This window comes from Lepidochelys olivacea (assembly GCF_965140295.1).
Source record: "Lepidochelys olivacea isolate rLepOli2 genome assembly, chromosome: 8".
NCBI lineage: Eukaryota > Metazoa > Chordata > Testudines > Cheloniidae > Lepidochelys > Lepidochelys olivacea.
Window position 1 is genome coordinate 73958019 of NC_140418.1, and position 27510 is coordinate 73985528.

Genomic DNA, 27510 nt, shown 5'->3' on the forward strand with positions numbered 1-27510 from the left:
TCAAATTCCCACTGCATAGCAACCTGGTAGAGCTCAGAGTGGTAAGGAATGCCTGTTCACATTTCCTATCACTAATCAAAGGCAAACACAAATATTATGATAGACAACAGAGCATGTATGTTTTAAATAAATCTCTAGGAAGAGGACTAGAATCAATGAAACTGTGAAATTTGGTGCATGCAATATATCAGCAGCCTACCTTTCAGGCATACAGAACACCACAGCAGGAATTTTTCTCTGGAACACAGAATGGAAAGTAGACCATGCTATTCTCCACAGCATATTTCCCCATTGGGGACTCCCAGAAATAGACTTATTTGCCATAGCCAAAACCAGGAAATGCTCTGTTCTGCTCCAGAGCCAGATTGGATCGTCATTCTCTTGGAGACACCTTTCTCTTTTACTGGAACACAGATCTCCTTTATGCCTTTCCTTCAGTTCCTATAATGTTGAAGGTCATGCTCAAGATAAGAGAGAGCAATGGTTATTCTCAGAGTTCCCACAGGCCAAGGCAAACATAGTTCCCATACTTTACTCTGTTAGTGATCTGCCTGCCAATCACTCTTTAGCCCCTTCCTCACCTCCTTTCTCAGGATGCTGGACAGATCCATCACCCCAACTTTCAGGTTCTTCCACTCAAGGCCTGGCTCCTTGATCCTTCGAAAGCATAGAGTGTCTTGTTCAGCATATGTGAAAGAGGTGCTATTTTATATAGCAGAAAAATAATGAGTTGTCATATGTATATTCAAAAATGGAAAAAATTCCAATTCTGGTGTTACTCAAAACATGTTACCCATCATATCAGGATGATCTCTAAATTCAGTACAGGTGCATCTCACAGCCATAACAGCCTTCCATCGTAAGATAGACAGCTACTCCATATTTGCTCATCCTACTATGAAAAGATTCCTCAAGGGTATGGATAACCTCTTCCCACAAATCAGACATCCTGCATCAACATGGGATCTTAACTTTCTCCTCAAGTGCCTCACAAGGCCTCCTCTTGAACTCATGGACCCATGGTTGCTTACACATCTATCTATGAAAACAGTATTCTTAGTAGCCATCACTTTGCTCAAAGGATCAGAGAAATAGGGGCTCTTCCATCTGGAGTTCAAATTCATTCCATAAGATGTTTCCACTTCCATAGTTTTCATCAAAAACATTCTGAAACAAGGAAGAGAGGTTTATTCACCTTGTTCAGTAACAGTGGCTCTTCGGGATGTGTCCCGGCATGGGTGCTCTACTAACCACCCTCTCCTTTACTTTGGAGTTTTTACCAATGAGCTCTGCAGTAGAGAAGGAATTGAGGGCAGTTTACCCATGCAGCTCTAGATAGCCACGAAGCAGAGCATGAGACGGAGTGAGTGCATGTGTAGGCCAAACAGACACTGCTACCCAAAATCTCCGATTGAGGTGCGGGGACATGGATACACCTACAGTGGAGCACTGATAGGGGGACACACTTCGAAGAACCACAATTACTGCTCAAGTTGAGTAACCCTTTCATGCTGCACCTGATCAGTTCCAGAATTTCAGGGAGTGCTGTAGGCATCAATGGACAGAACCCTATTGATTTGGCGGGAAATTGGAAAACCGAAAGGGGAAAATGGGAGACACAGGGAGCCCTGCCATCTGTTTAGCAGAACGACAGCTATTGGTTCTGCAGTTGTTTTGAAGATCAAAGAAGTGGCTGATGTCACCCAATAATGCTTTTCAGCCATAGTTCCATATCTCATATGTTCCATCCTCCCAATAATTTAACATGTTGACACTCTGAATGACTTATCTCCCAGATAGAAAGAACGATGGTGATGGGGAGAAGGACGCAGTGGGGATGTGCACACAGCCCCTCAAATGGAGAGGGAGGTAATATGAGATCCTGGCATGTGGGGGAGGGGTTCAGAGTCCTTGGCTTCTGTGGAAGAATTGGGGATGAAGTAGGGGAAGTTGCAGGGAGTCCCTGAAATAAAGTGCAATGGGAGATGCACAGGGAACAAGGGAGGAGAAATGCAAGGAGCCCCTGGTGTGTGCAATAAGCTCAGCCTACACAATCTATAAAGGGCTTCTCTGTACAAATGCTTAGTTTGCAGCAAGCTGTGCTAGTGTGCAATGCACTAAATGTCTGTGTGGAGCCTACTGTTATACTAAAAAATCTGTAGTGTGCTTTGATTTACCCCATTTTGAAATGGGAGTAGATTGAATGGTATCACTTAGTGGGCACTTAGTACATGGCAGGCTAGTGTGGGGTAGAGTTACACCCCAGCTTGCTGCAAACTGTGTTCATATAGACAAGCCAGAAGTGTGTGATCTCGTGGTAAGCTCTCAGAAATGAGGAAATGCCAAAGATAAGGTTAGGTGCATAACTTTAACCAATGCCCTTTTGAATATACAACTGTAGTAATCTCAATTACATAATTGTATTCTATTTCTCATATGCAATTAATTACAGTTTCTTTGATCTTAGGGGGAAATTTGCATGTTATGTGATTTTTTTTAATGACTCATAACTTGATCAAATCAAAACTTTTTCTAGAACAAGGTAAGTTTCTGTTCCCAGTAGGGGCTTTTCCGTGCCAGACTTCACCTTTCAACCCCTAAATATTTCGGCTGTTGGGCTGTTCAAAAGTGATTAGAGACTTTTTTATAATAATAGAAAGTATATCCCTCTTCACGCTTCAACCTCCTTCTGCTCAAAAGCAGTTAATTGTTTGCTGCTTTCTCCCCCAAAAATCACTTTGGGGCAGAGGCAAGGGCCCTAAACCAGAAGTGGGATCTTGCCTCATGAGTCCTTAACTCAGTGTGACTCCGTAGGGATGTAAAAGCGGCAGAGAGTCCTGTGGCACCTTATAGACTAACAGGCATATTGGAGCATAAGCTTTCGTGAGTGAATATCCACTTCTTCAGATGCACGTAGGGATGGTTTGGGTTGCAGAATGGGAAGTTCCTGGGGAAACTGTTGTCCGTGAGACAGAAGTAGAAACTTGATTGGCTGAGACCACAAGCTTATAATGGCAATTGTTGTGAAACCTTAACGGTAGCAAGCTATGACCTGTGTGCTAGTATACTAACAGCAGAATAACTCCTCCTGTGTCACAATCTTTCAGCTGACTGGACTTTTTGTTGGGTAGTAGCAATATTATGTTGGCCTTGGTTGAGAAATATCTTATGGTGATAGTAAAGCAATAACTACATTTTTAAAATTGAAAAATAGGCTTATGTAGGATCAGAAGTTTCAAAATCCTGAAGTATCTCGGGTATTAATAATTGAGGATCTCCTTTGAAATGCCACACTGACAGTAGACATCACAGATTGCCTTAAACAACAAAATTCAGAGTTAAACTTACTTGTGGCAGCGTTAACATTTTTTCTCTTCTGTTAATTTCTGGTGGTTTTCCTCTGTGCATGATTTCTGGTTCCTGTTTAGGGAGCTAAATGCATGTTATTGATTTGGTTAAGGTCTGTCTACACATGGACAGGAATACTTATTGCACTTTAAATTCATGCCTCACTTGAACCTGAATTAATTTTCAAGTGTAGATATTCCCTTAGTTGTTGTATGGTGTACAGAAAGATACTTGTGCATTAGGAATCAACACACACTATTTTGCCTTTATGCATCTATCCATCCACGCATCTTAAAGTGTCTTCTGCCCCGTGATATCAAATATGACTATCCTTAGACATACCAGTCGGAGTTGCTATGATTGCTTGTCTGATAAGAATATCTCCTAGGACTTAACTAAAGAGCAATGATAACTTTTTGATTTGGCCATATATTTTTCTGATCTATAGCAATGTTAAAGAACATTAAGAAATATTTTCAATGTTTGACTTCAACTGATCATGACCCTCTGGCAGATTAGACAGTAATGCAATGGAGTCTTGTCAGTCAGTGTGGCTGGTGAGGGAGAATACAAAAATGAGGATGGGCTAACCTTGGACATCTTCCAAAACCTGCAGATGCCTGGCTTAGACAGTTTCAGCGCGGTTCATTGTTGTACGGTCATTTTGCTTAGTCGGCGATGCTCACTGGGGAGTCTCATAATCTGGATCCAGTGCAGATCAGAATGCTGATTTGTTTCCTACTAAACAGTATGGGAGTTGACTGAGTTGGCATGAATGAGACTTTAGAATAAAGTTGTCTTTAAATGGATCTGTTTTGTTTTGATGCTGATCTTCAGTCATGTGATCTATATGGTGTAATTGCTGATAACATGTTTTAATCCTTCTGAAGAATTTAATGGAAACAGCATTTACTCGATATTGGTGTCTAGGGGGAACCAGCCTCTACTATCTGTGATTCTGGAATGGAAATTTCTGATAAATCAAAGAGATCTGTTGCTAGCCCTCATGAAATGGGATTTTATCTAAAAAAAAAACCCTATAGATTGCCTAGATATATTTCCTCTGTTAACATTTGGGGTACACCAGTGAGCAGAGGTAATAGGCCTTGTGGTAACTTTGAATCCATCATGTATAACTTCATATTAAACTGAAATCTTCATTAAAAGCTTTGTGTCTGAATAGTTGGGAAGTTACTACCTATCTTATAATTTAGTGTGTGCTTTCCATAATAGTCCACATGGATGCTAGTCTGAAGTGATATTGCAAAAGAGCGCTGCAGAAAATCCATAAACAAAAACTGTTAAGTTGATTTCTAATATTTGATCTCATGCATAGATTTAAAGAACAATGTAGGAAATGAAGCAGCCAACATATCTTTTTCTTTGCTGTTAAACAAAGCATAATGTAATCTTAATTTTAATCTCTGCATTTTACCACTTGTGTAACCTGTTTTCAAAAACACTTCTTGGAACATACAACTTTTCATAAAACGTTTGGGCCTGGTGAAAAGCCACAGGAAATTAAGCAATACCTGACCCCACTGATACCACAGTGCTTTTCCCAACTGTATGTAATGTAATTGAAACTGACTTGGCAGGAAGTTGTATTGAAGCTGACAGGCTTGATTATAGAACTTTATTTTGTTTTGGATGAGTAGAATCCATAGTTGCAAGGCCATTATTGCTTGCTAATCTTTATTAGACAAAAGCTTGCCTTTGAGAAATGTGTCCAAAATTAGAAAATAGGGTAACTTGTGGTATTCTGACACTGATGAAGATGAATGAGTAGCCATAAAGCAATGGGAGGCTCTAATTCCTGGTATCTTTGGAACTGAAGGCTAAACTATGTGCTGACTAAGTTTTAGTAATATTCTTATGCTTTTCAGCTTTTTAGCTTATATTGCCTTCTGAACTAAAGACTTGCTGAAAACTTCGGAGAAAAGACTGACTGGCAATATTGATCACATTATAGCCTGATTTGTGATTAATACATTTATTCTGATTCCCCACCCCCATTCCCCTTCTCCACACCTCGTCCAAAAATGACATTTCTGGTGGTTGTATTTTAATTTTGGGATGGTCTTGTTTTCTACTAGAGAAAGGCAGGTGTTGAATTCAAACCAAAGTTTATCTGTCGTAGGCAAGCTACTGAACTCTTTAATGTCTGAAAAGCCACTTTCTTAGCTTTGTGAGAACACAAAAACCCGAAACACAAGAGAACCCCCCACATCTCTCTAGTTGGGTTTTGGGGTTGGATCTCCCCCACCCCAAACACACACACACACACACGACTTCTCCCAATCCAGGCCTCTTGCATGCTTTGGAAAATGTCTGGTTTTGTGTTGCTGATACAACTTTAAAAAACAAAACTTTCACTATGGGGAGTGATAGTGAAGGAAGCAGAAAGTCCCGGATTCACAGCCCAATCTTTTCATTTAGGAGATCAAGAGGGCCAATGTTTGTTGCAGGAGGTCTCCAAGAAGACTCTTGTCTCTTACACAAACCAGCCTAACCTCTGCAATAGTTCGATTGTGGAGACGTTCAGAGTAGTCGATCTCAGTCATTCTAGAAACCTAGGTGTTCTTTTAGGTATCACAGCACAGAACAATAAGGACAAAGGGCTTGAACTTGATGCAATATTCATTGATGGACGAAATTCTCATTTGTCTTCATATAGATAAGGTAAATTGTATGGTGTGGGAGAGGAGGAGGAAGGCAAATTGAAAGCAAATATGATCATGTGACTTCTTGAAAGTGGAGTGAGATTGGGTCAGCCTAGAAACTTGTTGGGTTTACATTGTCCTGGGTATTGTCTTTTCATTGTAAACCATATTTTTTCTTGTCTAAGGTGATAATTGAACTAGATAGAGCAGATTGGTAATAGAAATTCTATTATTAACCTGGCATATTACACTTCTGTTTCTTTCCCCAGTACTATATATTTTCCCCAAATGGACAAGAACACAAGAGACTTCCTGTCCTGGATAAATTAAAATTGCTGACTGCAGTTCACCCGTAGTTCATGATGGCATTTTTCTGTCAGCATTACTTTCATCACAGACCTTTTTGTCTTTTCCTGCCACTGGAAACAATAAATGTGTTTCAAATATTTTTGTAAAATAGTGCAGTATCATAATGCAAACAGATAGCAGTTTGAGCCACTGAACACGGCTTTTTTTACTTATGTTGTTAGATGAGCCTAATTTGGACCTAGCCAAATGTCTCCTTTTTAGAGAGACTTAAGTAGAAAATGTGTTCATACTCCAACATAGTAAAGTGTAGACTTTAATATGTATTTGAAACTTGAGTTTGGCACCAGTTGTACTTTAACTGTCTATGTAATTTTTGGCTTGAGAAATATTCTGTTTTTACAGATGTTGCTTTTAATGCATAAGTGGAAGGTGGTTTTATAGACTCTCTAATTCTTCAGGCTCCAAATTGCTTTAGAATGAGTTGCATATTAAAGTGCAGTACTCTCTTGGGATTGTTTGGATACTGCTGTGATCCAATTTTAGTTTCAATATAGGTCAGTATTCCACTGCCATCTATTTTTTTCCTGATGCTCCTTTTCTATAACTGCCCCCAACCTCAAATAGTAGTTACTGTTAAGTAGTTAAGAGTGAGAGTGAAGCTTTCATAGGGCTGGTCTTTACTATGGGGAGATCAACAGCGATGCAATCAATTCAGCTAGGGGGTCAGTTTAGCAGGTCTAGTGAAGATGCACTAAATCGATGGCAGAGTGCTCTGCCATCGAAGAGTAAGGGAGGTCTACCGGAGTGCATCTCCCATTGACAGAGCGCAGTGAAGACACCGGGGTAAGTCGACCTAAGCTAAGTTACTCACATAGCTGGAGGAGCAGAACTTAGGTCAACTTATCCTGGTAGTGAAGACAAGCCCGTAGACTGAAGCCTGAAGGGACTCCTGTGATTATCTAGTCTTACCTCCTGCATAATGCAGGCCAAAGAATTTCACCAAGCAGTTCTTCACCAGAAGTTATGGGTTTGATTCAAGCTAGAACATATCTTTATTTTTAGAAAGATGCTCCATTTGCTCCAATGGTTTTTTAAATGTTCACCTTATTTCTAGTCTGAATTTGTCTAGCTTCAGCTTCCAGGTATTAGATTTTGTTATGCACAAACGATCACAAACGTCACAGTAAGTCATCCCTTTTTGCTCTACAGGGAAGTGAATCAGCTTGTATTAGATCCTCTTTTTATTCTTTCTTTTATAAGCTAGTCTTTCATGAATCTGACAGCTTTTTACCACAGCTTACAAAGCAGCACTCTAGTGCATGTGAAACTTAAACTCTGTGCACCAAAGCCATTTCCGTAATGGAACGGAAGAGTCTGTGGTTCAGCCTGTACCATGCATACAAAAATACCTAAAGAAAAACTGCATACCAAGAGAACTATGCTGTGAAAAGGCATGTATGCCATTTCATATCCCTGCTTGTTAATTTGTTCTAGTTTTTCTGGACTAAGCATCATAGGATGCTGAAAACCTTTTGGTTGACACTTAGGCTAAAAGCTAGCTAATCTTAATGTGCTCTCTCGCACTAAACTTGCTATTATGCTTTTGGTTGATGCCATATTTCCAAGATATTTTAAAAAACGATTATTGTTTCATTAGGCATTATTCAGACTTTATCCTGAATTCCTTCAAAATAGAGGTGGATGAAATCAATTCCCTAATACCATGGTAAGGGAACAACAGGGACATGGTTTAGGCCTGTTTATTTTCTTAGGTATGAGGACCTCCATCATAGCATCCCTAGCCTTCTAGTGATTTGGTTGGAATTCTTTTGGGGAAATGAATTTTCTAATCTTGTAGATAACAATGAAGCAAAAAAACTACTGGCAAATACCGACACACAAAGTAACTTTTGTTAGCTTAGAACTTATTAGTGAAGTTGAGATTTCAGTGCAAACTTAACCACAGTAGGGAACACAACCCAAAAGTCTTGAATGTGTGTCATTGTGAGACTGGACGTACAGAAGTGAAGGATAGTTTTCTAATTGCTTTGACCCAATTTTTAAAAATCTCTTTCAGAAAATGAAGACTGTCTGCATCATGTTGTTCATGAACGTTTAGGGGAGCTGCTTCGTGTCCTAAAGGCAGTGATAAGTAAACATCAGACTCTCAATTCAGTTGACATTCTTAGTGCTGCAGGAACAGTCATTGCAAAGGTGAAAGGTAAGGAAATATCACCTCTCAAATTCAGGAAAAATGGGGAACTAGTAATTTATAACACCCAGGGTCTGTTATTTCAGTGTATTAGCTTTGGAACAAATAAAACTTTATGATCTAGATTGCAGATATGCAAAAGGAAAATAGCCTTATACAAATTATTTTAAACTTCTGAGTAGTCCAGTACATTTTAAAGTCTGTCTCTTCCCCCACCACTCCCCTAAGTCAGCTGTATTATTAAATAAGCTTGCTCTTCCATTTTTAATAAAGGAAAAATTGAATTACAGTACTACAGGAAGCAAACTGTAATAATACCTAGTGCTTTGAAAGCTGTCTCTTTATATCAGTCTTTGTTTAACTGTACATGTATGTAATTAAGATTAACACTAGTACATTTGTCATTACATGAGATTTACCCTCCTGAATAGGCTTACTTTGATCTTCCAGCGAATGCCTCTTTAATATTATCAGCTTTCAATTGGTTCATAATATAAATGTGTAGAGAAGATATGAAATCATGTCCTGATTGAATAAACTTCCAGATCAGTAATACAAATCTGTAATGCTCGATAGGCCTTGTTTTTGTAGTCCCAAAATTGGAGGACAAAATGAATGTGCTAAAGTTGTCCATAAAGAACAGAATATCAGAGTTGTAGATGTTGGCACATGCTGCTCTGGGCACTTGCTGCTGCAGTTCTCCAGCTGGCTTCAGACCCAGCCCAGACAGGAAGAGACATCACCAGGGTGACCCGCATAATCATTCTAGCTCTCTCTGCACTGGCAGTGCTTTCTACTCTTAACCTTTGACAGGGGGGAGGGATAGCTCTGGTTTGAGCATTGGCCTGCTAAACCCAGGGTTGTGAGTTCAATCCTTGAGGGGGCCATTTAGGGATCTGGGGCAAAAATTGTGGATTGGTCCTGCTTCAAGCAGGAGGTTGGACTAGATGATCTCCTGAGGTCCCTTCCAACTCTAACCTTCTATGATTCTATAATAACCTTCCAGCAGTCCCAGGTTTTGCAGGGCTGCCCACAAAAGCTCCTGTCCCATTTGAAGGGCGGGCTGGCTGGCCTCGGCTCCCCATTCTGGACATTGAGACCTGGCTCTGGCAAGCGGGGTAGCAGTGCCACTCAGATTTGAGCTGGCCCCCTGATGGGGGATGGCCAGTCCAAATTTGAGTTAGCAGCACTATGACTCCATGCACCAGGGTCCAGGGAGTGATGCCCAGAGTGGGAAGCTGAGCCCAGCCATCCATGAGGGACAGGAGTCACTGCTATGAGTAGTAGTGGCTTGTGTCCCTCACAGATGGCTGTGGGCAGGCTTGCTCTGCAACTTTTTCTCTCCCCACCCGCCAGGCTTGCCACCCACTGAGGGCAAGACTTGTTCCACTTTAGCCACTAGAAATCTTGGGAGGTATGCTTGGATACAACTTTCTGTGTAGTCCTAGGATTATCCTGTCGCCCAGGAAGTTACTGTGGAGCTAGCTAGGGCTGCTGTCACTAGGCCCTGCCTACATGACATGGAGAATGCTCTGAAGTGTGAGTAAAAATCCCATCTGCTTTTCTTCCTCTGTCAAGAGCCGTGCAGGGATTCTCTGTGCTGACATCTTGTGTTTCTTTATATAACTTTTTCCTTGCTCTAGGTATTTTCTCTTGTTCTCTACTTATCTTTTGTAGCGATGTCCAACATATTATTTTTTCCCCTCCCCTCTGGCATAGATATTGCTGCTATGTCAGTTAAGAATACTGTTCGGTTTATCTGTATCCTTCTCCTACATGGAGGTAATACTTCTTATGGTTATTTTCTTCTTGCCAAGTAGCTCCTCCTGCTTGTGCTTTAGAAGTACTGCATACACTAGAACCCCAGTCTTCTGTCTCTTCCTGGTGCAAGCAGAGTTTCCTGTAGGGCTCTCCCGGAAATGGAGGTTCCTGTGAAGTCATAACTCCACTGGTTCTGTACTTGCTGTCAGCACTGTCGGAGCAAATGACCTGAATTTCTAATATAAAAAAAAAACAAGCAGAAGAGTAAACTTTAAAAACACTCGTCTCATCCCCTGGCTCAAAACTTTTTTTTTTTTGGTAATCATAGCATGAGTACAAACTCCATTTGACTTTCTTTGCAGGTCATCTTTAAAGCCCAGACTTAGTCCATGTAATTTGTTCACTCACACCAGAAATAGACTTGATAGCTAGTGTTCCGTTTAGTGCTAATTAACCAGAACATATGTTGTTAGTTCGTTTGGTTTTTGCAAAGTTTGAAACTAGATGGACAGTTTTATCAGCATTTGAGAGTAATAGAGCGACTACACAATGTTTTTGTGAAACATAATTGTATATTGTGTAATGCTATATTTTTTTTGGGTAAAAGTCATGTTTTAGGGGGAAATGGTGTCTAAAGTCAGATGTATGAAAACAGCTATACCCCTTTAAATACAATATATATAAATCTCACCGCCTCCTCACCCCACTGAGGAGGGCACTGACCACCTGCAGCAGCATCCTCCACCCTCGCACCACAACCCTAATTCCAACTTGGTCAAACCGAACTGTCATGCCTAACCTCTGCAAGCTGAGTGCAGGGTTGTTGACTTTCTTTCCATCCCTCCCACCCCAGTGGGGCTTCCCCTTATCACTGGGCTGGTGACCTACCTTCAACCTTCCTGTTTCCCACCATTTGAGAAACTCTGCTTTATTAAAATCACAGACAGAAAAGTCATGGTCAAACAGAAAAATTACAGTATCCATGATGTTTTTAGCCCCATGACAAACCAGCACCTTAGTAATGAGTATATGACAATATTACTATCAACATGCTTTAAATAAAAAGGGCATTGTATAACAGTGCAGTTGCATCATCCAGTCTTTTTTCAGCAAGTGAGCCCAGCTAGGTCCAATAGCATGGCTATAGCTTTTTATGTACACATGAAGTATTGGCATGCAGCCATAGCTCATTTAGAAAATTTAAGGTCAGGTCTATACTGTGAGCTTACATCAGTATAACTGTGTCATTCAAGGGTGTGGAAAATCCACACCCATGAGCGATGTGGTTATACTGATCTAACCCCTATGTAGACAGTGCTATGTTGATGGGAGAGCTTCTCCTGTCAACACTGCTATCACCTCTCAGGGAGGTGGATTAACTATGCTGACAGGAAAAGCTCTCCCATTGGCATCATAGCATCTTTACTAAAATGCCGCTGCGGCACAGCTGCATCAGTGCATTGTATGTTAAGACAAGTGCTAAGTAGAGTCTTGCCTCATGGAATGAGAGACCTTTACACAGGGAAAATGTGTGTGGTGGCCAGTGATTTTGCTGTTACAGTAAGTAACAGTCTTTCCCTTGAGCTGGAAAGGAACCAGAGTTCTAACATGTTTCTAGTTTGAATGCATCACACTGCTTCAAGAGCTGTTTCAGAAGAGATTAGAAACCCAAGGTTCTGATTCTTTGGGGGGATTTAAAATTTAATAGAACCTTTTGCACATTTTGAGGGGATATGATTTGGTGACCTGATTAAATTCTAATGTGTAGCTACTTTCTTCCTAACTACTGTAAATTTCCATCTTCCTTTTAATAAAATACTGTATTCGTCACTTGCTGGCTATCAAAAGACTTCAGTGAAAAATGTTTTAATGTTAGCCTTAGTCATTCACTGTTCTCCTCATGTGCCTGGGGATTTAAATATGAGTTGTTATGTGAACGGTGCTCTTTCAAATAGTGCCTGCAATTTTATTCCTCCCTGTCCCCCTCCCTGAAGAATTTGCACTTGTATAAAAATGATCTCACTTCACCTAAAGTATAATATTTGCTGAATGCAAAGTCCCTTTGTCGTGCTCAGCTCTTTTGAGCCACTTTGCCAGATTGCTGGAGGGCTGAGGGACCTTCCTGAGACTGCCTTTCCCACCAGTGTTCCAGGACCCACTTTCTGCAACTCTGTTGTGAAGGGGAAAGAATCCATCCTATGCAAAAATTTGCTAGAAGTTAAAAGCATGAAAGTTATAGACTTTTACAGAAAGTACTTTAAACCCATATATTATCTTTCTTTATTATTTGCTTTCTATGGGTTAGGAATCACGCTGCAATACTCTCTAGCATAGATGTTATGCTCTGTGGAATGGCTCAAAACCACCTGCATCACTTACTTTTAAATTATGTAGGAATCTTCCACAAGAGTGGTATTAAGGTGGGTACTTATCCTGGGGCAGCTGGCACATCACTCCTCATGCCCTCCCCAGAGGCCAAGTGCAGAACTACAGTTGTCACTGCCTCAGTTTCTCCAATGAGACATGTATGTAGTGAAGTGTACCCCTTCAGTCTAATTTATCTATCCAAAGGCCAATCAGACATGCAGGCAAGCCTTCACCCCAGCATCCTTAGTGGGAGGCAGAGTTAATCTTAATCTCTTTGTCCCATCTAAATCCACTCATCTCCCTCATCCAGGCTCCTTATCATTAAGGTGCTCTCAACCCAGCCTCCTTCCCTCCCTAGAGGGACTCTTACCATCACCTGGGGAAGGATTCCTTCTCAGAGCTCAAATCACCGCAGTTCTTCTCCAGAGTGGCATGTAGTTCCTCTGTGATCCGGACAACCTGCTGCTGTTTAGTAAAGTCCTTCTCCTTAGGGACTTGGCTCTCTTAGTGTGCTCCCCTTTCAGAATCCCTCTGGTTTAGGAGTACCTTTCCTCGGTCCCCTTTACTGGTGAGCTCCCTAAATAACTTCCCTGAGAATTCCTTCTCAGCTGGAGTTTCCTTCCTGTCTTTTGGAACTCTGTCTGAAGTCTCATAACCCTTCATTAAGCCGCATGGGTGTTCCTTAGCTAATTAATTGCTGCCCAGCCAAATAAGCAATTAACTACTTGCAGGTAGATCTGGGTTGGCTTGTTCTCCTTAGCAGAGCCTATCACAGGTAGACTTGGAGCCTGGCCCCCTCAGGAGCCAGCTGTTTTGTGACAGGCATGTTTACAGCGTGTATGCTTTGTGTGCAGCATGTGCTTTGTGCCAGTTGTTGAAGCAGAAGGTGATTTTATAGGAAGTAGGCACCTATCTTAATCTGAGCTCTCAACCACAGGAGTCTTTGCGCAGCTTTTCAGTGGTCATGAAGTAGACTGACTCTCCTCTCCCAGATCCCAACTTCTTAATTCCTTGCTGTGTGTCACCACCAGACTCCAACTCCATGGATGCTCTAATCTAAACTAGTTTGGGAAGTTGAGGATGAGAGTTCTAAAACAATGTCAAGAGAAGCTGATACAGACATGGTCAGAAAAGCAGAGTAGGGCAGGCCATTGACACTGCAACTGTAGGAGTGGATCCTTTCACTTGTTGAGCCATTTTCACTCTTGAGCCATTTTCCCAAACAGACTGCAGAGGACCAGGCACCTGGGAAGTGCCTTCAGTGCCGAAGCCCTTTTTATGAAGAATTTTCCCACTTGGGATACAATTTAAAAGTACATAAGCAATCCTGAATTTAAGCCTCTGATCGAACAATGCAACGCATAGAACTGGTCAAATATTTCCAATTTGCCTACCCCGTTGAGATAATTGGACAACTTACAAACATGTCCTCTCTCTCTGCTCCTAGTTAGTCTGATGCAAACAAGTTATAAATTTGGAGCCAAATTCACTGCACTGACTGCTGTGGAGATGTGCTTTCTTATGCCATCAGTGAATTTGAGCCTTCGTTCTTCATACCAGCTTTAAAAAAAAAAAAAAAAAAAAAAACCTCTTATTGCAAAGTTCTGGTGAGAGTTTCATTTGTAGCTGATGTCTAGAACGGCATGGATTGCAGCTGTTGCACAGCCAATGTATGTTTGCTAATACACATGGCAGAGAGATACAGCAAGGTGTTAGGGGCTGGGGGATTATTAGTAGAATTCGAAAGACAAAATCAGCCCTAAAATGGTGTTAGGGAATTGTTCACAATTGAATAATTTAAGATTAATAACAAAAGAATAAGCTCTAGCAGCAACTTCTGCTCTTTTTAAACAGGACGCTTTGTCTCAGTTAAATCGTGTTGTTAATAGAAATATGTCAGCATCTCAACGAATTCAGTATATGAATATGGAAGTTCAGTTTACTTTTAGTTAAGTGGTTTTTCCTGTGTCAGTCAATATACCAAGATAAAAACTGCCACGATTAACTGCAATATAAGATTAGACCTTCCAATAGCTACAATGTGCTTTTGCCCTAATGATCTCTAGCAAATGATATTGCAACAATGTTCCATACACATTTGTCCTTAAACATTTATGAAAAATTTTATATTCCTAAAATGCACTTAGTGATGCCTCTAAAGGCAGATGTACAGCATGCAGTGAGCATGTGGTGTATTAAGAAACAAAGTAAAGAGAGCTCAAATAAGCCAATACTCACGCATCCATCCTAAATCAAAAGCTTAGGAAAAAAGTTGTTTTCCATCAGCTGCTAAAAGTAACAAACTGGCAGTGGGAAACAGCTATGCTGGGAAATGCCATCATGATGACATAAGCATGATATGTCTCTCCTATTCCTATACAATTGTCAGCTGGTCACAATTAAACCTAGTGTTCCCTAATTAACTAAGGCAGGTGCAGACAAGTCCTCTTTTTAGATCAGCTAGGAAGCTAATTCCAGTGTTGAGGGCACTCTTAGAAAATGCCCAGTCCTAGCGCTGAATCTACAAACAGTTGGCTTGAAAATCACATACAATTGCCACTCCTGCTCAGAAGTAAATAGGAAGCTGGTGCCAGAAGATTAGGTCTAAAAGGCTCCTTATGGCTATTACCACCAAGCAGACCAGCAACCACATTGTACATGCGCTAATAGCTTTAGCAGGGGTGGGCAAACTACGGCCCGGAGGCCACATCAGGCCCTTCAGATGTTTTAATCTGGCCCTTGAGCTCCTGCTAGGAAGAAGGGTCACGGGCTTGCCCCGCTCCACGTGTGTCGTGGTTCCTGGAAGCAGCGGTATGTCCCCACTCCAGCTCCTATTCATAGGGGCAGCTCGGGGGGCTCCGCATGCTTCCCCCGCCAATGGGTTCCCGGCCAATGGGAGTGGCAGGGATGGCTGCCTGGTCGCACCTCCACATAGGAGCCAGAGTGGGGACATGCTGCTGCTTCCGGGAGCTGCTTGAGGTAAGCGCTGCCCAGATCCTGCACCCCGACCTCCTCCCGCATCCCAACCCCTTGCCCCAGCCCTGATCCCCCTCCTGCCCTCCGAACCCTTTGGTCCTAGCCTGGAGCACTCTCCTGCACCCTCATCCCCAGCTCCACCCCAGAGTCTGCACCCCCAGCCAGAGCCCTCACCCTGTCCTGCACCAACCCCCAATTTTGTGAGCATTCATGGCGCACCATACAATTTCCATACCCAGATGTGGCCCTCAGGCCAAAAAGTTTGCCCACCCCTGAGCTATAGCTTCTGAGTGGTCTTCAAGTGTAGCCAAAGGTAGAGTGTAGAGTGTTGTTGCATCTCTTCTGCTTTAATGTATGACTTGATTGCATTTTTTTTCACTGACTTCAAGAAAGTATGAATTTGCAGAATGGGGGTTTTAGGCAAGCATAAATTGTAGCCAAGAATCAATTATGGACACAAACTCTATCATTTTACTACCTATGAAAGGAATGGTGACTATAAGCTAGTATTTGGAATTCATGGCATTTTGATGTTTGTTTTGTCAATAAAGTCCTACATTCAGAGCAGAGATTAAACTGAAAGTTCATTGAACAGAAGAACTACAGCTACAAGGCTTCAAGTAATTGGAAAAAAAATATTTTACCTTTAGAATGCTATTATTTAAAGACCTTGGAATACAAAAGCCAGTGTGCCCCCTGAGTCATCCAGTTAAGAAGATAAAACAAAATTGTGCGAACTTGTTGTATAGATAAGTAACTGAATCATTTGGCAACAGAGGGAGGCTAGAACTGTAGGCATCTTGTTGAGAAAAAGGAGTAGTAGCGTTGTTAGGGCTGTTCAATTGAGTATGGTAGAATTAGCCTTTGCAGAGAAGAATATCACACATAAGGTTTGTCAGTATAGCTATACCAGGAAACCCTCCTAGCGTGGACACAGACTGGCAAAAGGACTGTTGCTGGTATAACTGTGTCTGCATTAATAGCTATGGATGGCAAGATCCTTATCGGCAAAAAAATCACAACCTAACTGACATAGCTATACTCACAAAACTTTTAAGTGGAGACCATAGTTTGACTATCTCCTCAGTCAAAAGAGCAGATTCAAAGTCTCTCTTGGCTTTAGAGAAGCATGGGTAACTATCTCCAGGAATATCTCTGGAATTCTTATTTCTAAAAATATTCATAATCATAGTGTTCCAAACAGTCTGTTTTGTGTTAGGCATTTTATTTGGATTAAGCTTCTGGTTTCTTTGGCTTTGAAGATATAAAATCTGAAATCTGTTTTAAAATGTCCTGATTGTTAGTCAAGCTGACTGTTAGTACATATCCCTCTTGTTCCTTTAAGAATACAGTTCACCTTTAATATATTACACGTATTGCCTTTCAGGCACTAGATGGCAGGTATGTTATCTTTATAGTGTGACTTAAAAAAATTAACATTTTCCTTTGCAAATGCTATTAAGTTGCATGCTCACTTTGAAACTTGCACCACTATAGATAGATGCCATTTCCAGACAGGGAAATATTACTACAGTCCATTGTTGTCAGTAGCTATTGTGTGCAGTCAGGATGTCCTGGGGAAAGAGTGTGCATGTTTAAAGTTGATGTTAAGTACATCAGCAATGCACTAGTAAGAGACATGAAGAAAGCTTCTATATCCAACTTTATTGGTAGGATTTTTTGGCAATCTTATTAGATGAGAGGTGGGAGTCCTGAAACTTCTTTTGTCGTATAATTTTTGTTACCCCACTTAATGTGATGGATTCTAAAAGGGAAAGTTTTTTCCATCACTGAAAATGAAGGCCTAACAAGACGAGCATGAGTTTTCCTGGAACAGAAAAGTTGATTCTTAGTGCAGACAGCCTTTTTTTAGGGTGAGGTTGTATGTTAAATGTTTCACTAATACAGTGAGAGAAGCACTGCTTCTCTGAAGATATTTTGGTTGAGGATTTATTAAATATTTTCATGGTAAGTCCTTTGTGTTTGATAAGTTGATATATTTTATGATTTTTCAAATAGGCAGGATTTTGTGCTTGCATTTTATTGTTTTTTTTCCAATCATGGATGGATGGTAATTCATAAATCCTTTAGTTAAATGTTGTTGCTTAATGATTAAGTTTGGAAGACTTTATTTATAGACTTTTATTATTTCTGCAAAGTTGAGGGTTTTCAAAATGTTTTCTTCTGTTGATTTTTACAAATCCACTCATAACCTGTAATCTAATATGTTTGCTCTGTGGAACTTTATAGCGTGTATTTCTTTTTCTTCAGAAGTACCAGAGGCGTTGTTTTTCATGTTAATCACACAATATAACATGGAAAGGGAGAGAGAAACCTTGATCTTAACAGGGAACAATGACTACAGTAGTAACTGCTGGTATTTTTGTCATGTGACTACTATTAAACTATTGTTGCCATTTCATTACAGTATGTTCTTCATATGCCAAAGAATTGTTATACAGCACAGGACTGCTTAATGTCAGGCTAGCTTCTTCGAAAACCACTTTTAAAAATGTTTTTGGCAAATCAGTTGGCATGCTGAGTACATGCAAGGAGGGAGGAATGAATTTGTGTTAATTCACTAGTGAAAACATTTCCTTTCACAAAGGAAGTCTGAGAATACCTGATTTACTTACTGTATGTTCTTTGTTTTGGTGACCCATTAGGGTTTAAGCATCTGGCAGGAAGCCTTAATGTAGTTTAGGCTGAAGCCTTAAAAAGCATAAGCTTATTAAGAAATTTCTGTACAATGAATTAAATTTTCACTTAATGTTGGAGTTACTGATTCTAGAAATACATACAGCTAGTTTATTTCCATATTTAAATTTTTGTATGTTTGAAGCGCTACAAATACAAATAGGTTGAATTATTTGTGTTGGGTTAATATGGTCATGAATGTTGCAAAAGGTGGGGGTGCGGTGTGTGTGTAAACTTTATGGCATCTGGGTAAACCAGAATTTCACATTGCCCAATTAAGCCTTCAGGAATTGATATTAATCTAAATTCTATTGGCTTGGGCAAATCACTAAGATTGTCTACCCGAGGTCCACCCCGGGTTCAGGGGAGAGTATTTTGGAGAGAAACAGAAAACTTCTCTTTGCATCCTTGCTGGGGGTTTAATTTGGGAGTAGGATAGAAAAAATCCTGCTTTTCCCCCTCGTCTATCTGCCACCGCTTGCTTTTGATTACGCCTGTAAGAAGTTCACTTCTACCCCCAGGGTATTGACACAAGCTACCAAAATAAATCATTTTTCCCTTTTCATTATTGTTTGTGTTACAGTAGCACCTTGAGGCCCTAGTCAGGGTCAGTTGCTCCAATACTACAGTGTTAAACACTAAGATAGTGTGACGAGCGACCCTACCCTTTTCCTATTTTGAAATCACATGTGATGGTGGTAGAGAGATTTTTCTCTCTACTCTCCACTGCCTCCAACTTGCATAGTGGAACAGAACAACTGTTACTAAGCTGGGTCACCAGATTACAGGGCTAATAGTGAATGAAGGTTTCTGCCAAGGAAACAACGTATGGTATTTCCCTGGACATCTAATCTAGATATAGGATTTCTGTTTTCAGATATGAAATAGGAATATATTTGTATGGAGCCCTTTTGTTTTGGTAAACTGTGTTTGGACTTACTTGAGCAGCCTGGAAGATAGGCAGTTTCCTATATCAATATTTAAATCATTTATGTGTGTTCCCACTGCCTTGTAGGTGACTGAATCATTCCTGTGAGTGGCCATCCTTCCTCCTTTGCTCCCGCTTCCTCTCTCCTCCCCCTCCCCCAAGGAGCTTCCACACAGACCTTAACTGTGAATAGGGAAATGTAGGGAATTGAAAGGTGGTAACCTTATTCCCAGTTTGGAAGTTTTTTGGGTTATTGTGCTTGTCTGTTTGCCCTGAACCTGAGTTACATTTATTAGTTTGCTCCTAAATAATGTTTGATAAACAATTCTAGAAATATACTCTCATGAAGTATAGGGTTACCTTTCTCTATAGATGATTTCTACAAGATTGTTGTGTGAATCTTTCTGTATGCTTTGCAAACATGAACAATTTCTTTTTTCTTTGGATTCTGTTTGTTTCCGAAGCTGTGAACTTCAAAGAAGTGAATGAAGAAAACAAGAGAGAACTCTTCAGTGAAATATTTTCATCTATTGACACACTGGCATTCACCTTTGGAAACGTGTAAGTGGTATAGGTTGGAATTTAAAAGGAATAATGCTGAACAGAATTAATACAGACGAATAGTAAATATTCATTTGTCTTCTGGATACAGTTTGGTTGAGACATGAACTTAAGTAAACTACACCTTGAGCAGTCTTGGGATTTTGTTGCTCTTGTAGATAGTTTAAAAACTTGATAGTTTGACTATGCTAAAATAAAATAGATTATTTTTGAGCATACTGTTTTGCAGAGCTTTTAAAAAAAATAGATGGATTCTTTAATATGCACCTAACTTTCTGTTTGGAGTGACTTGTAGAAATTCTGCTCAGAAGTAACAAACAAATGAAACAGTTTTTTTCTGTTTTCATGGCAGTGTTTCAGACTTCCTTATGGGAGATGTAGACAATGGTTCATCACTGGGACTTCCTGTATCTCGTAGAAGTCGGGTAGGCTGAACACATTCTTTTGGGAGTGTGGAATAATGTTTGTAAAGGAAATTTGCAGTCTCCATCTTATTTTGAATATCCTTGTTTCTGGATTAATTTGTTTATGATTTTCTGAATGATTAAACCAGCTAAAATGTAAATGCCATTTTATAGTGTCATTAAGGCTTCCTTGTATAAAATATTTTCATGTTCTTAATACCAGTGATGTTTCACTTTTGCCAGTCTTGTTTAGATTATTTCACGTTTAAAATAAGTTTATCCAACAGAACAATTACATTGTTTGATTCCAGTAAAGTGTGTGTTTTTTTAAAAGTTGGTTCTGGTTGTTAAAAGTAAGCATTTTGGGCCTAGAAACAGAGCACAAGTTTAATGATTCATGAATAAATATATAAAATGTAGTATATTATCAGTGCTGTCCAGGCTGGAAAAAAATAAAAACTTGGTAAGCCATGCCCGGTGTATATTGTATACAAGAAAATATAGTTAAGAATCAGTGCATATGATGATCCAAACTGTTAGAGTATCAAGAACGAAAGCTCAAATGTAAGTGCATTATTTTAGGCGTGGTCTATGCTACTAGAAAACATCTTTAAAATATAGTTCTGTAGCATTGTTATGGTCAAGTCTTGTTATGTTAAGTTTTCTTGTCTGTACTGTAAAAAAAAAAAAAGGGGGGGGGGGGAGGCGTTTAACTTTTAGAGATCTATGGTTATAGCAAGGCTAATACACTGTTCTCCATGGCCTTGTCTACACTAGGGAAAGTGGGGTTTGTTTAATTTCAGAAGCCTTCATGTAGACAGGCTTCCAGCAACTGTAACAGTTTTCAGCATTATGCAGTATAGACTTGTTCCCAACAGAGTTAGATAAGGCAGCCAGTGGGCCATCTACATAAAGGGGCTCCCAAAGTTAACACTTGTTCAGCTGCAACAGTGGGGAAAATTTTTCAAAAATGTTGCTACTGTTTAATCAGGGACTTAGATGTGTGTTAATTACTTTTGAACGCAGAATTATTACTTATTTTTCTGTCCATGCAGGCAAGGAAAGTACTTATATAACATACTTTGGCCTCGACAAATGTGCTTAACCATGGTTTCTTTGGAAGTGCAGAGAGCATCCTAAAGAGTAAATCATGAATGTCATGTAGCTAAATGATTAGGAGAATGAGAAAATATGAAGTTGGGATGAAAAGACAGTCAAAACCAAACAATAATGGAACTGATGAAGAAATTTTGAAATAATTTAGAAAGCAGATTTCACCTGCCATAAAACTAACTGGCAAACAAGCCCCCTTGGAATCTTAGGAAATCCATGAAGAACTTTCAGTGGTTTCTGCTTGGAAGCTGAATGGACAGTCCGAGGTAGTGTAAGTTAGTGTATTCCTGTCTGCAAAACTGTTAACAAAACTAGTGCTACCAAAACCTGAACCAGGAAGTTACCAGAACTGAAACAGGCTATGGTTGATTTTAATCTCCATTTGAAAAGTTAGAAAAACCAGGAAGAAAAATTGTCTAAACAAGTAAACATATTTGATAGATAAACTTATTTTCAAACTCTTGTTGCAAATTAAATTCTAGAAGTGCTTGTGTTTCTTCAGTTACTCATGTGATGCTTAAAGTTTAGCTTAGTTTCTAGAATGGGTTAATTTTTATGATGATTGAAAAAGATAAAGGGGAGAATGTCTTAAACCTGGAGGTGATCGGGAGTCTTAGACCAAGTACCCATAATTTGTGTAGCTCTTATTTAATTTTGTGTATCTTAATAGATAAAGTTGTAGAGAGTAAGGGACCTGCTAAGAAGTTTGCCTTGGGCAGAATCTTAAAAAAAGGGAGACTACTGAAGAATAACATAAAGTGTAGAGCAAAAAGTCCAATCCCACAAACCCTTAATTATACAAGCCTCATTAAGATCATTTGCTTCGTCAGCGGGTCAGATCATAGCAGTAATGGATTCTGTAATGAGACCAGTGGATGAAAAATGTGGAAATTACTTGAACGTTTTTATTAAAGGTCTTGTAAGAGGAAAAAGGGGACTTTTAAGGAATGGGGAAGTTGCAGGATAAGAGTAAATCTGTGGGAATAAAATGAGTCCTATAGAGACAAAAATGCAGAAATTGGTTAAGAGAGCCAAAGACGGCACACTTCTAAATGTCAGGGCAAGAAGAAAACCAGGGAGGAAGTGAAACTGCACCAAGATGACTATGGGACTCTAATTTATCATATCTGTTCATAATGGTCACCAGGTTTCACCACTATTTCAAGGCCCCCCCCCTTTTTTTAATCCTTTTCTTTCCTTATGGGAGAGAGGATGATTAGATGGAGCAGCTGGAGAAGCTTGATTTGTTGGACATGCACCCTAAATTATGGTTGTGTATACAAGTGCATGTGATCCAGGTCATTGTATGCGTGCATATTTAAAAATAACACTTTGCCGCAGTCCGTAATATAAAGAACAGAGTTGGGAAGAAACATAGGAATTATTTGTCACAGATGGTTAAACTAACATGGACATATCAATCAAATCCCTCTTGTCTGAAACTTTATCTGATGTGACTAAAAATAACACCCGTAGCTGAAAAAGATTAGAGTAGAAAACTTTGCTGCCAAATACACCAATATACACTTTGTGTAGAGTGATTTTTGTTGTTTTCCATATAGCGACAGGCAGTTCCATGCAAATTGAGGCAAAACAGGGGAGCAAAACATAGGTTTTTAAACAGAAAATAGGATTGAAAAACCGTATGATTTGGCAGAGGAACTAAGAGGCAAGTCTACTACCTTTACTACTCTTAACAAGTGAATGAGTAACAAAGGATAAGGAAAAATTCCTCAGAATAGTTGAAATGAGCAAAAGGATCTCCCTTGAGCTTAGAAGAGAAGTTCTTTATTGAGTGGGGAGGGCAGAAGTGGGAAGAGAGGACAGTCTACCTGACAGAGGTTAGTTGAGAAATGAGTCTACCTACGGCAGTTGGCAAGGCTCCATCACTAGATGTACTAGGAATATGGTGAAAGAACTTTGGCACTTGGAGTGGAATAGCTGAGGGTCTGGACCAGAATGATCTGGTGCCTAGAGGTCCATTCCAGATGAAAATGTAATCACAACTTCTATTTCATAAAGGTGTCCCTTCACTGATGCAAGGCAAACTTTTTACATTTGTGCCTTCATCCATCTCCAGAGGCTGTGTGCCACTTATAAGCTACTTGAAGACCCTGCCAGTCCAAAGTCTGAAGGAAATCAGAGAAATGTATAGAGATCCTGAGTGGCAGTGGATCACTACGTGTCTTTGACTTGATCCAAATTCTGCATTCCTTTGCCTTTTTGCTTGCAAGACCTTCTTGGTTGGAAGCTTTGGATAGATTTCTCCTATTGCACTGAGAATATCTTTCTTCCTGCCCCTCTACAAAAAACCCTACTTAAGTAGAAGGGTATGTAGTGACTTCACTCTGTTATGGGACTGGGGGCTCTCTAGTCTACAGTAACCGTTAGAAGATTGCCTGTGTAATTTCTAATTCCCTCTCGATGATTGAAGTCAGATATACATCTTACATATTATGGGTTGGAAGAGGCTGGATGAATGAGCAGTGATTTAGTAGACTTTACCATGGTCAGTTGCGCTGAGATAAAAGTGCCATATAAAAAGCTTGATGGTGATATTACTATTGGTATCTTATAATACAGTGGTTGTCAACCAGGGGTCTGGGGGCCCCTGGAAGGCTGTGAGCAGGTTTCAGGGGGTCCACCAAGCAGGACCAGCATTAGACTCACTGGGACCCAGGGCAGAAAGCCGAAGCTGCACTGCATGGGGCTGAAGCCTGGGTCCTGAGCCCCACTACCCAGGGCTGAAGCCAACTCCTGAGCAAAGTAGCTTCGTGGGGGCTCCTGTGGCATGGGGCCCCAGGCAGTTGCCCTGCTTGCTACCCACTCATGCTAGCCCTGGCTTTTATATACAGAAAAACAGTTGTGACACGGGTGGGCCATGGAGTTTTTATAGCATGTTGGGGGGACCTCAGAAAGAAAAAGGTTGAGAACCTCTGTTATAATATGTTTAACCTTAAGTCTGTGTCCAGTGTCAAATCCACCACAGTTGGTTTTATTCAAATCTGTTCTCTTAAACACTCAGAGTAAGTTGCAGTTACATTTGTGTCTTCTATATTCTATATTATACTCTCCATGAAACTGCTGCCTGAATTTGTTTGGATTAATTTAGTCATTTACAAAACTAACGTAGACAGGGGTAAATGAAGTATTGGAGGAAATTTCCTGGGCGGAGTAAAGAGAACTTCTTAGATAGAGCAGAAACCTTTCTGATAATGATGAGCATTAAGCATATTAATTGGATGAAATTCTATCTGGTTCTTTTGATTTTTCATAACGCTTCTTTGGGAAGTCTATATACTTAGCCTTAATGTACATAATGAATACTGGTGAGCAGGTGGGGGAAAAGTTTATCATAGTTCTGTCCCTTTCCTGATTCTTGTCCAGAACTCCATTGATTTGCTGAAAGGTGTGTGTCTGTGCGTAGGGTAGGATGTGCGGATTCAGTAAATGTCAACTGCTTTGTTAAACAATGAGAAGACTACTGCTCAAAAATGTTTAAAAGACAAGTAAAAATTCCCTAGCATTTAAACTGTTTCAGGAGTTTAAAAGTTCTTAAGCATGAATAGTTAGCAGCCCAGCTCTGTTTCTTGCTGTGTCAGTGATAAATTATGAAACATTAAAGGCAGGTAGCTCCTCTTGTTTTGTTAGTATGCTTTCAGTCCTTGGTTTGACTATTCTGCTCTAACACACTTTATTTTATTACCTGCAAGTCTTTTGAAAACCTTTCTGTGGAGTCTGTGGGATCACTACATGAACGGGAAGATGTTCAAGATACAGGTAGATGTTTTTACATGAATGAGCATCTTTCTTTATTTGTACATTCTGTCTTGCATATGTTCATATCTGTGAACTATTCTCTAAATAAACTCGATACTTCAGGGGTTTTTTAATCGGGCATATTAAGATTAAGACTAAAAATTAATTCAGGAATCTAAATTTTGAGAGAGAATCCATATTTGTGCTTATTAACTTTTTGGAAAAAATGGATTAGCACTGAGCCACATTTGTGTGTAATTGAGACTAGTGTGTTTTTGGTTATCCTTTTTTTTTTTTTTTTTTAAGAAAGTTATACTGACCATACAGCTAGGCAAGATAAAATACCGTGACCCTTTAATTTGTTCTAAAACCCCTGTCAGTCCTATTTAGAGTCAACTAGCATTAAAAAACTACTCTAGATCAGAGCTGCTTTAGTGTTCACAGTTGGCTTATACTGGCTTCGCTGTCAGTGTGTGGTCATGGCTAAAATTCACTTCTTTGCATTTGACATTTTATTTTCAGGACATCTTCGGGCTGAAGAGGTCGATAGCATGCTCCTAAGAAATGACAGTGGAATTGAGTCGGCCCTGTCTTATGCTAAAGCTTGGTCAAAATATGCCAAGGATGTAGTCGCATGGATTGAAAGAAAACTTAGCCTGGGTGAGTGGCTCTTTCTGGCATGTAATCAGCTTTGTCATGGTGGAATTAAATCTGGTGTCAGGCTTGTGCTGCGGGCTGTCAGTAATCTGATTTCTAAATTAGGAGCTGTTTCACTGAAGTGAATAGAACTGTTACCCATTTCCTGCGATTGAAAGATTGTAACAAAATGAAGATGGTGTGTCTGCCCTTTTTTGTTAAAATAAGAATGCAAACAAAGTTTCATGTTGCTGATACTATTAACTTTTATTGTGTGAAATCCAATTTTTCCCCCCACAGAAGTGGAATGTGCTAAAAACTTAGCAAAAATGGCTGAAACGGTTAAAGCTATTGTTGGACCCCAGGTGAGTGTTCCATTAATTCCATTTTTTTAAAAACTTCTCTTAAGTTTTAAAAAATTAAATAAATACCAAATGGGATATTTAGGCTGGTATCCAACTTCAAAATTAAAATAAATTCCTTGCTCTTGGAAGTCCCAGTTCTGGGCACTGAAGAGTTAATTTTTGTATAAGTGAATACACAGGAGATTATGTGGCAAATTATCAGCTCAACCCTTCTGAATCTGATTTGACTCTGTGTGGAAATGTTGATGACCAAACATATCTATTGGAAGTATAGAGCGGTCTTTATGTAATTAACTTCAGTAAAAGTTCCTTACATTCCTTACAAAAGCTACCTTGCATCATGCTTCTGTTTTGTGTGGTGCTTTTCGGTGTGCTTAATAACCACAAAATTTAGACTTGTTTGAACCTTCTCTTTTTAAGTATTCTCTTAATGGAAGTGAAATTGTTAGAGAAAAATTATAACAATAACCTTCATGTTACAGCTTTCATTCTGGGTTTCACACATGCAAAAACCTGAGGATCTAGTTCAATTCTAAGAGGATCTGGAATGACTACATCCTCCTCTTCTACCCTGCAATGTTACTAGTTTCTTTTGTGTTTTAATCCTAGGATTACATGCCATTCCAATCCATATTCATAAATGCGTTTCAAAATGATATTGAGAATAGTCAGCTTTGGCAAAAAACAGCAGCTGCTCTCCAGACTAACAAATTTGTGCAGGTAAAATTTTATTTCTCGTGTAACTGTTACAATGCATAGCAGCATAGTTTCTAACAAAATATGACTTCATTATTATAGCTTATAAATTTTTTCTGATCTAGCCTCTCGTAGGAAGAAAAAATGAGTTGGATAAACAAAGGAAAGAGATCAAGGAACTTTGGCAGCGAGAACAGAAGAAAATGGTTGGTATTTCTGTGTACTGAACACTGAGTATCCAACATTTTCAAAAGTTGTTCAATATACAGGCCAGAAATTACAAACTTGAGTGCCTAAAGTTAGACAGCTAAACCAATATTAAGCCACCCACAGCTTTCATTGGCTGCAGTTCATAACCCATAGGGTTATGCTGTAGGGTGTAGGCTCCTCAAATGTTGCTTGTAGTCATCACTGTAAAATGGAGGCATTTACATAGCAGCTTCTTTTCCAGTTGCATAATTACATTGTTTGATGCAAAGAGATTTTCATTTCTTTTGCACTGTATATTGTATAGCAAGAACTAGAAGCTACGCTAAGAAAAGCAAAGCTACTGTACCTGCAGCGTCAAGAGGAGTATGAGAAGGCAAAATCCTCCACCAGTCGTGCTGAGGAAGAACATCTGAGTTCAAGCAGCAGTCTTGTGAAAGATGTCAGCAAACAGTTGGAGAAAAAGCGAAAGCTAGAAGAGGAGGCTCTTCAGAAAGTAAGAGCTCTA

The 27510-nt window shown here is 39.8% G+C and overlaps 1 protein-coding gene across 6 annotated transcripts in view; it reads left to right on the forward strand.

Annotated features, from left to right (window-relative positions):
- ARHGAP29 (Rho GTPase activating protein 29) overlaps positions 1-27510 on the forward strand; it is a 91760-nt gene that overhangs the window by 46586 nt on the left and 17664 nt on the right. For all 6 annotated transcript variants that reach the window (XM_084637337.1, XM_084637342.1, XM_084637340.1 and 3 more), the window contains exons 3-11: positions 8398-8541; positions 19726-19822; positions 20175-20247; positions 25053-25119; positions 25621-25758; positions 26035-26099; positions 26709-26819; positions 26921-27001; positions 27310-27498. In XM_084637337.1, coding sequence (XP_084493463.1) covers positions 8398-8541; positions 19726-19822; positions 20175-20247; positions 25053-25119; positions 25621-25758; positions 26035-26099; positions 26709-26819; positions 26921-27001; positions 27310-27498 — 965 coding nt within the window. The remainder of the gene's footprint in view (positions 1-8397; positions 8542-19725; positions 19823-20174; positions 20248-25052; positions 25120-25620; positions 25759-26034; positions 26100-26708; positions 26820-26920; positions 27002-27309; positions 27499-27510) is intronic.